At 33.8% G+C, this 13,050-nt stretch overlaps 1 gene segment (V, D, J or C); it reads right to left on the reverse strand.

Moving 5' to 3' along the window:
* Positions 1-4,642: 4,642 nt before the first annotated feature.
* On the reverse strand, positions 4,643-4,975 carry LOC141522785 (T cell receptor alpha variable 41-like). The segment is given in 1 exon segment: positions 4,643-4,975. A coding segment is annotated over 1 exon segment (333 nt).
* Positions 4,976-13,050: the final 8,075 nt, after the last annotated feature.

Below are 13,050 nucleotides of genomic sequence, written 5' to 3' on the forward strand. Positions count from 1 at the left end.
GATTAAAAACCAGAATCCTACAATATGATGCTTACAAGAAACTCATTTGAAATAGAGAGATGCATACAGAGTAAAGGTAAAAGGTTGGAGCAAAATATATTTTGATTCAGATGAAGTGAAAAAGGCAGAGGTAGAAATACTTATCTCAGACAAAGCAGCTATAAAAATGGATAGCATTAAAAGAGATAAGGAAGGAAACTATATCCTCCTAAAAGATACCATAGACAATAAAATAATTTCATTACTAAATATGCACGCACCCAATGGTACAGCATCCAAATTATTAGAGGAGAAGTTGAAAGAGCTACAGGAAGACATAGACAGCAAATTTCTATTAGTGGGAGACCTCAACCTCCTGCTCTCAGATTTAGATAAATGTAATCATAAGATAAACAAGAAGGAAGTTAAGGATGTAAATAGGTTGTTAGAAAACCTAGATATGATAGACCTATGGAGGAAATTGAATGGGGATAGAAAGTAATATACTTTCTTTCCTGTAGAGTACATGGCACTTACACAAAAATTGACCATGAACTAGGATAATTGCATAAAGGCAAAAATAGTAAATAAATCTTTTTCAGATCACAATGCAATAAAAATCATATACAATAATGGGCCAGGGAGATATAGACCCAGAACTAATTGGAAACTAAATAACCTCATTTTAAAGAATGAGTGGATCAAGCACGAAATTATAGAAATAATTAATTATTTTATCTTAGATAATGACAATAATGAAACAACACACCAAAACCTATGGGATACACTCAAGGCGTCTGTCAGGGAATATATTATATCTTTAAATGCTTACATGAATAAATTAGAGAAAGAAGAAATCAATGACCTAAATATGCAACTAAAAAAATTAGAGAAAATGAAAATTAAAACCCCCAATTAAATATCAAATTTGAAATTCTAAAAATTAAAGGAGAAATAATAAAATTGAAAGCAAGAAAACTGTTGAACTAATAAATAAAACCAAGCACTGGTTTTATGAAAAATCCAATAAAATTGATAAACATCTGGTCAATTTGATTAAAAAAAGAAAGAAGAAAACCAAATTGCTAGTATCATAAATGAGAAAGGTAAACTCGCCACCAATGAGGAGGAACTTGAAGTAATAATTTAGAGTTATTTTACCCAACTCTATGCCAATATATTTGGCAATCTAAGTGAAATGGATGAACATTTATAAAAATATAAATTGGCCTGATTAAATGAAAAGGAAATTAAAAACCTAAATAACCCTATCTCAGAAAAAGAAATTCAACAAGCCATTATTGAACAACCTAAGAAAAAAATCTCCAGGGACAGATGGATTCACAAGTAAATTTTAACAAACATTTAAGGCACAACTGGTTCCAATTCTATATAAACTCTATGAAAAAATAGGGGAAGATGAAACTCTGCTTAACTCTTTCTATGACACCAATATGGTGTTGATACCTAAACCAGGAAGAGTTAAAACAGAGAAAGAAAATTATAGACCTATCTCCTTGATGAATATAGATGCAAAAATATTAAGTAAATCTTAGCAAAATGATTACAAGTTATTACTAGGATAATACATTTTGACCAAGTAGGATTTATTCCAGGAATGCAGGGTTGGTTCAATATGAGGAAAACTGTGAGTATAATTAAATCAACAACAAATCTACCAGAAGTTATATGCTTATATCAATAGATGCTGAAAAAGCTTTTGACAAATTACAGCATCCATTCCTATTAAAAACACCAGAGAGTGTAAGAATAAATGAACTGTTCCTTAGAATAGTAAGCAGTCTCTCTCTGAAACCATCAACAATCATTATATGCAATGGGGATAGACTTGAGGAATTCCCAAAAAGATCAGGGGTGAAACAAGGATGCCCATTCACCACTACTGTTTAATACCTCATTAGAAATGTTAGCTTCAGCAATAAGAGAAGAAAAAGAAATTGAAGGAATTAGAATTGGAAAGGAAGAGGCAAAACTCTCACTCTATGCAGATGACATGATGGTATTCCTAAAGAATCCCAAAAAGTCACCTAAAAACTACTAGAAATAATTAGCAACTTTAGCAAAGTAGCAGGATGTAAAATAAACCCTCATAAATCCTCAACATTTCTATATATGACTTGGAAGATACAGCAGAAAGAACTAGAAAGAGAAATCCAATTCAAAGTTACCTCAGAGAATATAAAATACATGGGAGTCTACCTGCCAAGGCAGACTCAAAAACTTTTTGAAAACAATTACAAAACACTTTTCACACAAATAAAATCAGATTTAAATACCTGGGTAAACATCAACTGCTCATGGATAGGTCAAGCTAATATAATAAAAATGACAATTCTTCCAAAACTGAAGTACCTGTTTAGTGCCCCTACAAATCAAACTTCCAAAAAAGTCACTTTAATGAGTTAGAAAAAGTTGCAAGTAAATTTATATGGAGAAATAAAAAGTCAAAAATTTCCAGGGATTCAGTTGAAAAAAGTGCAAAAGAAGGTGACTTAGCCTTACTAGATTTAAAATTATATTATAAAACATCAGTCATCCAAACTGTCTGGTAATGGCTAAGAAATAGAGTGGTGGATCAGTGGAATAGACTAGGTACGATAGCAGGAAATGAGTATAGTAATCTGCTGTTTGATAAACCCAATGAGTCCAGCTATTGGGATAAAAATTCTCTCTTCAATAAAAACTGCCAGGAAAACTGGAAGTTAGTATGGAAAAAACATAGATTAGACCCACACCTCTCACCCTATACCAAGATAAGATCCAAATGGATGCAGGATTTAGACATAAAAAGCAATACTATAAGCAAACTAGAAGATCAAGGACTAGTTTACCTGTCAGATCTATGGAAAGGGAAGCAGTTTATGACCAAGGAAGAGATGGAGAACATCATTAAAAACAAACTAGATAATTTTGATTACATTAAATTAAAAAGCTTTTGTGCAGACAAAACCACTGTAACCAAGATCAGAAGAAATGTAGTAAATTGGAAAACAATTTTTGCAACTAGTATTTCTGTCAAAGGACTCATTTCTAAAATATGCAGAAAACTGAGTCAAATTTTCAAAAAACAAGCCATTCCCCAGCTGATAAATTATCAAAGGTTATATAAAGGCAATTTACATCTGAGGAAATCAAAACAATCCATAATCATATGAAAAATTGCTCCAAATCTTTACTTATTAAAGAAATGCAAATTAAAGCATCTCTGAGATACTACTTCCCTCCTCTCAGAATGGCCAATATGATAAGAAAGGACAATGATCAATATTGGAAGGGATACAGGAAATCTGGGACACTAATACATTGTTTGTGGATCTGTGAACTTAGCCAACCTTTCTGGAGATCAATTTGTGATTATGTCCAAAGGGCAACAAAAATGTGCATGCTCTTTGATCCAGCATTACCACTACTTGGTCTATACCCTGAAGAGCTTATGAAAAAGGGCTAAAAACATCACTTGTACAAAAATATTTATAACAGCCCTGTTTGTGGTGGCAAAGAATTGGAAATTAAGTGAATGTCCATGAATTGGGGAATGACTTGACAAACTGTGGTATATGTATATCATGGAACACTATTGTTCTATTAGAAACCAGGAGGGATGGGAATTCAGGGAAGCCTGGAAGGATTTGCATTGATTGATGCTGAACGAGATGAGCAGAACCAGAAAAACATTGTACACCCTAACAGCAAAATGAGGGTGATGATCAACCTTGATAGACTTGCTCATTACATCAGGGCAACAACCAGGGACAGTTTTGACCTATCTGTGATGGAGAATGCCATCTGTATCCAGAGAAAGAATTATGAACTTTGAAGAAAGACCAAAGACTATTAACTTCAAATTTGAAAAAAACCCCATTATCTTATTATGTAATTTTACCATCTCATACTTTATTTTTCTTCCTTAAGGATATGATTTCTCTTTCATCACATTCAACTGAGATCAATGGAAAAAATGGAAAGTCTAACAGAATGCCTTCTGTGGGTGGTAGGTGGAGGGAAGCAAGAATGGGGTAAAAATTGTAAAACTCAAAATAAATAAAATCTTTCTAAAAATACAAAAAAATCAATTAATAGTCAAATTCTGTGACTAAAGGAATCTTAAGGAGGGATGAGTTTTAAGTGTTGCTTAGGGTCTCAGAAGACACATGAGAAACATTTCCCATTTTTAAGTATTTTAAGACATATTTGATTTCATATATAAATTGATATAGTAAAGTTTCAGAGCTAACTGCACCCCATGGAATCAGGAGTGAACATTTACTTTAGTAATACAGTGGGGTATGGTGTTACATCCTAAACAAAGAAATGTTTCCAATGAAGTTAGCTTTATTAGATCAATCTCTCCTTAGTGCTAAACCCTAAGATATTCTAAGAGGCTAGACTGAGGAATTAAAGGATAGGACCACTATCAGGTCAATGACTACCACCCACTTTGATCTAGTTCTGTTCCTTAACATTGTATTATCACTGGGGATACAGACCCTGAAACATTAGATAGGTGACTGATCACAGAATGGAATGAGGCAATTTAAATGAGCACCAGGAAAATGAGCCTGTGGATGTGCTTTAGGAGGTCATAAATGTGCTCTCTTGAAGGGTCCATTGGGTTTGTGCACAGCCTGCAGGTGCTTGGGGATCACTGTGCCCTCACAGTACAGAGGTAGGTGGCTGAGTCTTCAGGCTGTGCATCAGTGATGTGCAGAGAACTATGGCGCTCCTTTCTCCTGAACATGGATCTTAATCTTCCATTCTGCTTCTCCCCTGAAGTTAGGTAAAATATGGAAGTTAGGCCCTTCCCAGGATCCTGCCTGAACCACTGCAGCGCTCCATCAGTAGTTTCTGTGTAGCTGCAGTTGATTGTGGTGGTCTCTCCCTCTTGGATCTTCAGAGACTGAGGACTCTGCTCCACCTTCTGTTGGCAGCTCACCCCTGGGAAGAAAAACAATGTTAGACACAGGTCATTGGTCATCAGTATACATTGCCATCATTTATTATCTATCACTTCCACTACATAGTAAGGAAGTCCCATTTGCTCAGCCCTTGTCTGCTTCTCAGTCTTTTGAGAAATGTCCTCTGACTTTTCCTGTTCCCATTTACAGAAATCTCTCCACTCACAGGCCAGGTGAAGACACAGGATCATTAGGGAAGCTCTATGGCCTGTCTCCATCTTCCAATAACAGGGTCAGTAAACGGCTAGTTCTAGGCCCTGGGAAATGGATTCTTTAGTCAAAAATGACTTGGTCAATTCTAAATGCATCTAGTTTTCTTTTGCACTGTGAACTAGGGTAAGTGTTATCAGTCTGTCTGCTTAGCCAATCAGTCTGGTCTATCTCTTTGCACATTCTAAACAGTCACATTCATAGAGCTCTCAGCTCAAGATGTGACAGACTATGGCAACAGTGCCTCCCTCAGGCCATGGATTCTGGGGCAATGAGGAAATGATTCTTATACAGAATTGATGAACAATTTGGACAAAGAGATCATCATATTTCTGTTCATCCTCCCATTGAGCAAATGTTTTATAAGTGCTTTCTATGTGCAAACTACTCTTCTGAACTGAAAGATACAGTTCATGTGTCTATTGAGAATGTGACGAGATGCACAGAAATGATTGGGGTAGAGGATAGAATATGATGAGGCAAAGAAAAGACATAAAATTGTTACAAAATAAATTGGGGAATGAAAATGATACTAACTTGGTTGAGGAGAGTCATGGTGGGTATCACAGAAGAGTTGGACCTTCAAATTTGAAAACTGAAGATGTATGGAAATTGAAGTGGGGCTTCTGCATGCATGGGGGTTGCCATGAGCAGAGCAATTGAAATGGGAATCTGTGGGTTGAGAATGGGAGGGAAGATATAGTGAGGTCCAATTTATCTAGACCATGAATCCATACATGGAGGTAAAATGAAAAATAGGTCAGTAGGTTTAGGAGGATCTTGCATTCCAGGATCAATAGTTTAACATTTATTCACATGGCAGAAACCACTGAAGGTTTCCAAGAAGAGCTGTGGATCATCCTGGTGGTGCCTTCCCAAGAGAGTGACATTGAAGATAAATTACAGAAATGATCGATTAGAGGCAGGACAGCTACTTATATTTAGATGAGAAGAGATAAAAGATTAAGTGAATGAAGTAGGGCTTGCAAATAATGGTATGTGTTGGACAAGGGACAGGGAAGAATGAGGAGTGACTCTTCCTATCACTGAATATTTGTTCTGCATGTAGTGCCAGACCCACAAGGCAGAATGAGAGGACAGCCCTCTGTCCTCTAGATATTTCAGGTCTATTATGAGGAAATCAGTTTGACTTTAATTAGAAATGAGACCTGCTAACATCCAGTCACAAAGAAGTTCTTTTGGACAGCTAGTGAAACGAGTGCTGGGCCAGAGACATGAAGATTTGAGTTCAAATCTTGCCTCAGATATTTAGGAGTTGTCTGACCCTTAAGGCACTTAATGTCTCATTTTCTCAGGTACCTCATCTGTAGAAATGAGATTATAATATCATTGACTTCCTAAGATTGTTGTGAGCATCAAATTGGATAAAAATTGGTAAATTCATAGCAACGTTAAGTCCATAGGAAGTACTCAAGAAATCTTGTTTGTTTATGTTTCAAGAAAAGGATTCTATGTATGTTAGGTTCCTGTTATAAATGCATATCCTCAGGGTCTAATAAATGCTTATTCTCCACAGTGGGAGAAGTGCTGTGGAAATCTTCATCATGAAAATATAAGTTAAATTTATGAGCTAATTGAAATCATTTCTGGAAAGAAATTCAATTTGCTGTTGGTTCTCAGCTCTGTCAGTTGGGTCCTGGGACCATACAGGCCAAGGTGATTGTCAATATAATTTGAAAATGTCTTCTTTAGTTGTATAATCCATACCTAGAGACAAAATCAGGATGTTGATTCTGGAGGGAGACTAAGAACAACAGTAGCTTTACCAACCAGAATCTCTCTTGGAAAAAGAAAAGGCAAAGGATTCTTGTCTAACATCAAATGGGAAGGAATGATGTTAAATGACTCTGGGGGTAATAATAAATTGAATATCTAAGAACAGTGTTAGCTAAGAAAGTTCAAAGCCTAGTTCTAATCATATTTTCACTGAAGTGTTGAGGTTTCTATTTTTAGAAGCAATTTTTTTTGTGTAACTTTAGCTTTTATTATTTGAATGAATTTAAATTTTTCTTTAGGTACTTTTTTACTTGATTTTTGGTCCTTTAATTTCATTGGTTTGAGGAGCATGGAGAAAGTCAATGAAGATTGGAAAATATCCATCTTTTTTTATCTTAGAAAGTTTTGGGGGGATGTGAAAGGTTAAGAGAGCTGCTAATGTTCATATAGATTATATTTGCCAGAGGAATGAAGACTTGTATCCAAACCTTCCTGTGAGAATAGCTTAAATAAGAAAAAACTGAAATGCTTACTATATGAATCACTGACCGTCTCTTAGTTTCAGTTTCCCCATATGTAAAATGAGAAAAATAATGGCTTCTTAGAACATAGTGGAGAGAAGCCAGAAAGGTGCCTGAGTACTTTCCATTTTTTCTTACAAACAACATTAAATCAAGCCTCTAAATGTATTCTGGAGTGACTGAATGCAAAAAAGATAAAGTGAAACAATTTTACAGCTCAACATATCTTAGAAGTTATCAAGAAAGTTATGTCTCACTTGGTACAAGGATAGTACAGTCCAGTACAGATGGGGTATGGACAAACCAGCAAGATGTTCTTTGCTCAGTACAGATCAGAAAATGAGATCCTTTAGTCCAAGCTCAGCAGGTAGTGATACAGGAGGCCAGCTGTGGGAGTTCCAATCCCAACACAGAAGGCAAAATGTGAGCTTCAGTACCTCAATCCTGAGGTGCAACTTGACCAGGTAACCCTGGCACAGTGAGCAAACTGCTAGCTCCAGAGGTCCTAGAAAGTCAGTGAGCATGATCAATGTTCCCAACAAAAAAGCTTAGGACAATGACTGCTCTGCCCTGGGAACAGAACTCATCTTTAAAACATTTGATAAAAAGTCCAAAAGAACTCAAATCAAAGAAAGCTAGTATAGCAACAGGCAAGATCAAAATTTGAACTCAGAAGAAAATGGAAAAATGCCTGCATGTGAAGTCTCAAGAGAATAAAATTGGTCTCAAACTCAAAAAGTTTTCTGTGCGAGCCTGGAAAGAATTTTTAAAAATCAAGTAAGAGGTAAAAGAAAAATTAGGCAAAGAAATGAGAGTTATGCAGGAGAATTATGAATAAAGTCAACAGTTTTGAAAAGAAAGCACAAAACTTGACTCAAGAAAATAAATAATAGAATTGACCAAACAGGAAAAAAAAGTTCACTGAAGTAAACAACTCCTTTAAAAATAGAATTGCCCAAATAGAAAAGGAGAAATAAAAGTTACCTGAAGAAAATAATTTCTTAAAAATTAGAATTGAGCAAGTGCAAGCTAATGACTCTATGAGACACCAAAAATCAATCAAATGAAATCAAAATAATAAAATGCAAATTGGGAGCAGCTAAATGGTGCAGTGGATAGAGCAACAACTTTGGAGTCAGGCAGACCTGAGCTCAAACCTGACCTCAGACACTTAAAAATTGCCTAGCTGTGTGACCTTGGGCAAGTCACTAACCCTATTGCCTTAATTAAATAAAGTTAAAAAATAAAAAAAAAAGAAAATGCAAGCTCTCTAACTGGAGAAACAGAAATAGGTTTAACAGAGATAATTTAAGTATATTGGACTACTTGAAAGTCATGATGAAATGAAAAAGCCTGGACATTATCTTGCAAGAAATTATCAAAGAAAATTTTCCTGATAGCCTAGAAACAGATGGTAAAATAGTAATTGAAAGAATCCACTGATCACCTGCAAATGTCCCAGAATTTTTGTAGCCAAAATGAGCTCAAGGAGAAAATTCTGTAGGTAATCAGAAAGAAACAAATTCACGTCAGGATTATACAGGCCTTAACAGCTTCAACATTAAAAGATTAGGAGGCCTGGAATATGACATTGAAGAAATCAAAAGAACTTGGATTAAAAACAAGAATCAACTATCCAGAAAAATTTATCATAATGTTTTAGGGGGAAAAGATAGACATCCAATGAAATAGGGGACTTTCAAACATTCCTGATCATAAGACCAGAGTTGAACAGAAAATTAGATATTCAAATACAAAAGTTGAGATGCATAAAAAGGTAAATAGGAAAGAAAAAAAGAACATATTAACATATTATTCAACAAATTGAATTTTTTACATCCTTACAAATCATTATTTAACTCTTGAGAAATCCATCTCTTTTAGGGTGATTAAAAGAAGTATTCTTAGAGGGTGTGAATATAAGCTGATTTTGATGTGATGATAGAAAAAATTAATGCATAAAAAAGGATTGTATTGGGAGAAGAGGGAAGGGGGAGGTAGAATATAGTAAAATTATATCACATGAAGAAGTAGAAAAAGCCTATTACAGTAAAGGGAAAGAAGGGAAGGGGTTGAACATTGCTTGAAGCTTGCTTTCATAGGGTTTGGTTTAAAGAGGGAATAACATATACTCTCAGTTAGCTTTAGAAGTTTGTCTTGCCCTAGAGAGAAGTAGAAGAGAAAAAGGAAAATAAAATAGGTGGTGCTAATAGAAGGGAAGGCAGATTGAGGGAGGTGGTGGTCAAAAAAAAAATTTAGTGATGAGGGGTAAGGTTAAAGGAGAGAGAAAAGTATCATTGGGGAAAAGCAGAATGGAAGGAAATACAGAGTTAGTTAACTGTGAATGAGAATAGAATGAACTCATTCATAAGACAGAAGTGGATAGCAGAGTGGTTTAAAAGTAAAATACATCTAAAGCAAAGAGAAACATACTGAGTTAAAGTAAAAGACTGAAACAGAATATTTTATGCTTCAGTTGAAATAAAAAAAAAAACAGTACTAGCAACCTTGATCTCAGACAAAGCAAAAGAAAAAATAGATTTCATTAAAAGGGATAAGGAAGGAAAATACAACTTCTTTAAAGGTACCATACATAATGAAGTAATATCAATACTAAACATATCCACTAAGAGAATTCTTAGAGGCTGAAAAGACTTAAAGGATAAAATAGACTACAAAACTATTGAGATCCCTACCTCCATCTTTCAGAATTAGGTAAATCTAATCACAAAATAAACAAGAAAGAAATGAAGGAGGTGAACAGAAATTTAGAAAAGTTAGATAAGATAAAGCTCTTGAGAAAACTGAATGATAGAAAGAAATTTACCTTTTTATCAGTCCTTGGAACCTACATAAAAAAAATTGATCATGTATTAGGAACAAAATCCTCCCAATCAAATGCAGAAAGACAGAACTATTAAATGCATTTTTTTCTCAGAAGATGATGCAATAAAAATTACATTATATTATCACTACCTATTTTACATGGAATTATAGAAGATAGAAACTAAATAGCCCAATCCTAAAGAATGAGGCCGAACAACAAATAATGAAAGCAATAGTTTACATCAGAGAGAATGACAATAATGAGCCAATTTACCAAAACTTATAGGATGCCTTAAAAGCAGTTTTTAGGGGGGACTTACATCTTTAAATGCTTACATGACTAAAAGAAAGAGCAGTTCGATAAATTGGCCATACAATTATACAAACTAGTAAAAAAATACTCAATTAAATAAATACCAAGTTAGAAATTTTGAAAATCAAAGGAGAGATTCAAAAAATGAAAGTACAAGGAAAAGGCTATAGAATTTATAAGCAAAAAATAAGCATTGGTTTTTCTGAAAAAAATTCAATAAAATAAATAATCCTTTGGTTAATTTGATTAAAAATGGAAGAAATTGAAATGAACAGTATAAGAAATGCAAAGGTGAATTCACACCAACAAAGAGAAAAATAAAACAATAAATCAGACAATCAACTATATGCCAATAAAACTGACACTTTATTTTAAATGGATGAATATTTACAAAAATATAAATTGCCCAGATTAACAGAAAAGGAAGCAAAATTCTTGAATAACTCCATTTGAGAAGCGGAATTTGAACAAGCCAGCAATGAACTCTCCCCTCACAATCTCCAGGGTCAGGTGGATTTATAAGTAAATTCTGCCAAAAAATTGAAGAGCCATTCCAATACTATATAAACCATTTGGAAAAATAGGTCAATAAAAAATTCTGTCACATTTTATGTGACACAATTATGGTTCTGATACTGAAATCAGGAAGAACCAAAACAGAGAAAGAAAATTACAGTCCAATTTCCCTAAAGAATATTGTTGCAAAATTTTAAAATAAAATACAAGCAAAGAGAATATAACAATTTATCACAAGGATAATACACTATACCATAAAGAAAAAAATACAGCACTCATTTCCATAAAAACACTAGAAAGCATGAGAATAAATGGAGTTTCCTATAAAATGATAAGTAGTATCTAAAATAATCAGCAGACATTTTATGTTATGGGGATTAGTTAGAAGCATTCCAAACAAACTCAGGGGTGATGCAAAGATGCCCATTATGCCCACTATTATTAAATGTTATATTAGAAATGTTAGCAATAACAATAAGATAAGAAAAAGAAATGGAAGGAATTAGAATAAACTATGAGAAAACAAAACCCATTCTTGCAAATGATATGATGGACTATTTAGAGAATCTTAGACAATCATCTAAAAACTATTTGAAACAATTAACAACCTTAATAATTTTGCAAGATATAAATCAAGAATCATAGAATATATATATATATATATTAGAATATAGAATATATATAGAATATATATAATATATATATATATATATTACCAACAAATCGCATCAGTAAGAGAAAAAAAAACTTCCATTTAAACTAAGTGTAGACAATATAGAAATGTGAAATATTTGGAAATCTACTTGCCAAGACAAACTCACAGAATTCCAAAATACTGTTCATACAAATAAAGTTAGCTCTAAATAACCAGAAAAATATACATAACCAATGGATAGGCCTCATTTCCTCTTTTACTGATATTTTATTTTTCCAAATATATGTTATGAAAGTTTTTCAACATTCATCCATGTGCACATGTATATTTTTAAGTTACATAATTACCTTCCACTCTCCCTTCCCACTCCCCTCCACTTAGCAGGGAACAGTTTGGTGAATATTGTACATATATATTTGCGTTAAACATGTTTACAGATTAGTCATTTTTGGCATGAGGAATTAGGATTAAGGGAAAGAAATACATAAGAGAAATTTTTTAAAAAACTGAATATAGTGTTCATCAAATTCTGAAGGGTTTTTTTGGTTTTGTTTTTCTTCCACTGGATGGGGATAGCATTGTCCATAGTCTATCTAATAGGGTCTCTGAACTATTGAGAGCAGCTGCATCCATCAAAGTTGATTAGCTGATGATGCTGTTGTTAATATGTAGAGTGTTCTCTTGGTTTTGCTCCCTTCACTCAGTATCAGATTCTGCAATTCATTCCATTCTTCTCAAGAGTCCGACCATTTATAGTTTCTTATAGAACAATAGTATTTCATAACATTTATATACCATAACTTGTTCAATCATTCCTCAATTGATGAGCATCCATCCCTTCATTTCCAATTCTTTGCCACCATAGACAGAGCTGCTTTAATTATTTTGGAACATGTGGGACTTTTCCCATTATTTTATGGTTTCTTCTGGATATTGGACTAGTATTGGAATTACTTGGTCAAAAGGTATGATCAGTTTTATTTCTCTTTGGGCATAGTCCTATATTGCTCTCCAGAATGGTTGGATCAGTTCACAACTCCACCACCAATGCATTAAAGCCCCAATCCTCCCACAACCTTTCCACCATTGATCATTTTTTTTGTCATCTTAGCCAATTTGATAGGTGTAAGGAGATACCTCAAAGTTGTTTTAATTTGCATTTCTCAAATCAATGATGATTTGGAGAATTTTTCATATGATTATCTATAGCTTTAATTTCTTCATTAGAAAACTATTTATTCATATACTTTGACCTTCTAAATTTGATGGAATTAGCTATATATTTTTAAAATAAGATCTTTATCAGAACCCCAGCTT

The sequence above is a fragment of the Macrotis lagotis genome, chromosome 4, assembly GCF_037893015.1.
Source record: "Macrotis lagotis isolate mMagLag1 chromosome 4, bilby.v1.9.chrom.fasta, whole genome shotgun sequence".
NCBI classification, from domain to species: Eukaryota; Metazoa; Chordata; class Mammalia; order Peramelemorphia; family Peramelidae; genus Macrotis; species Macrotis lagotis.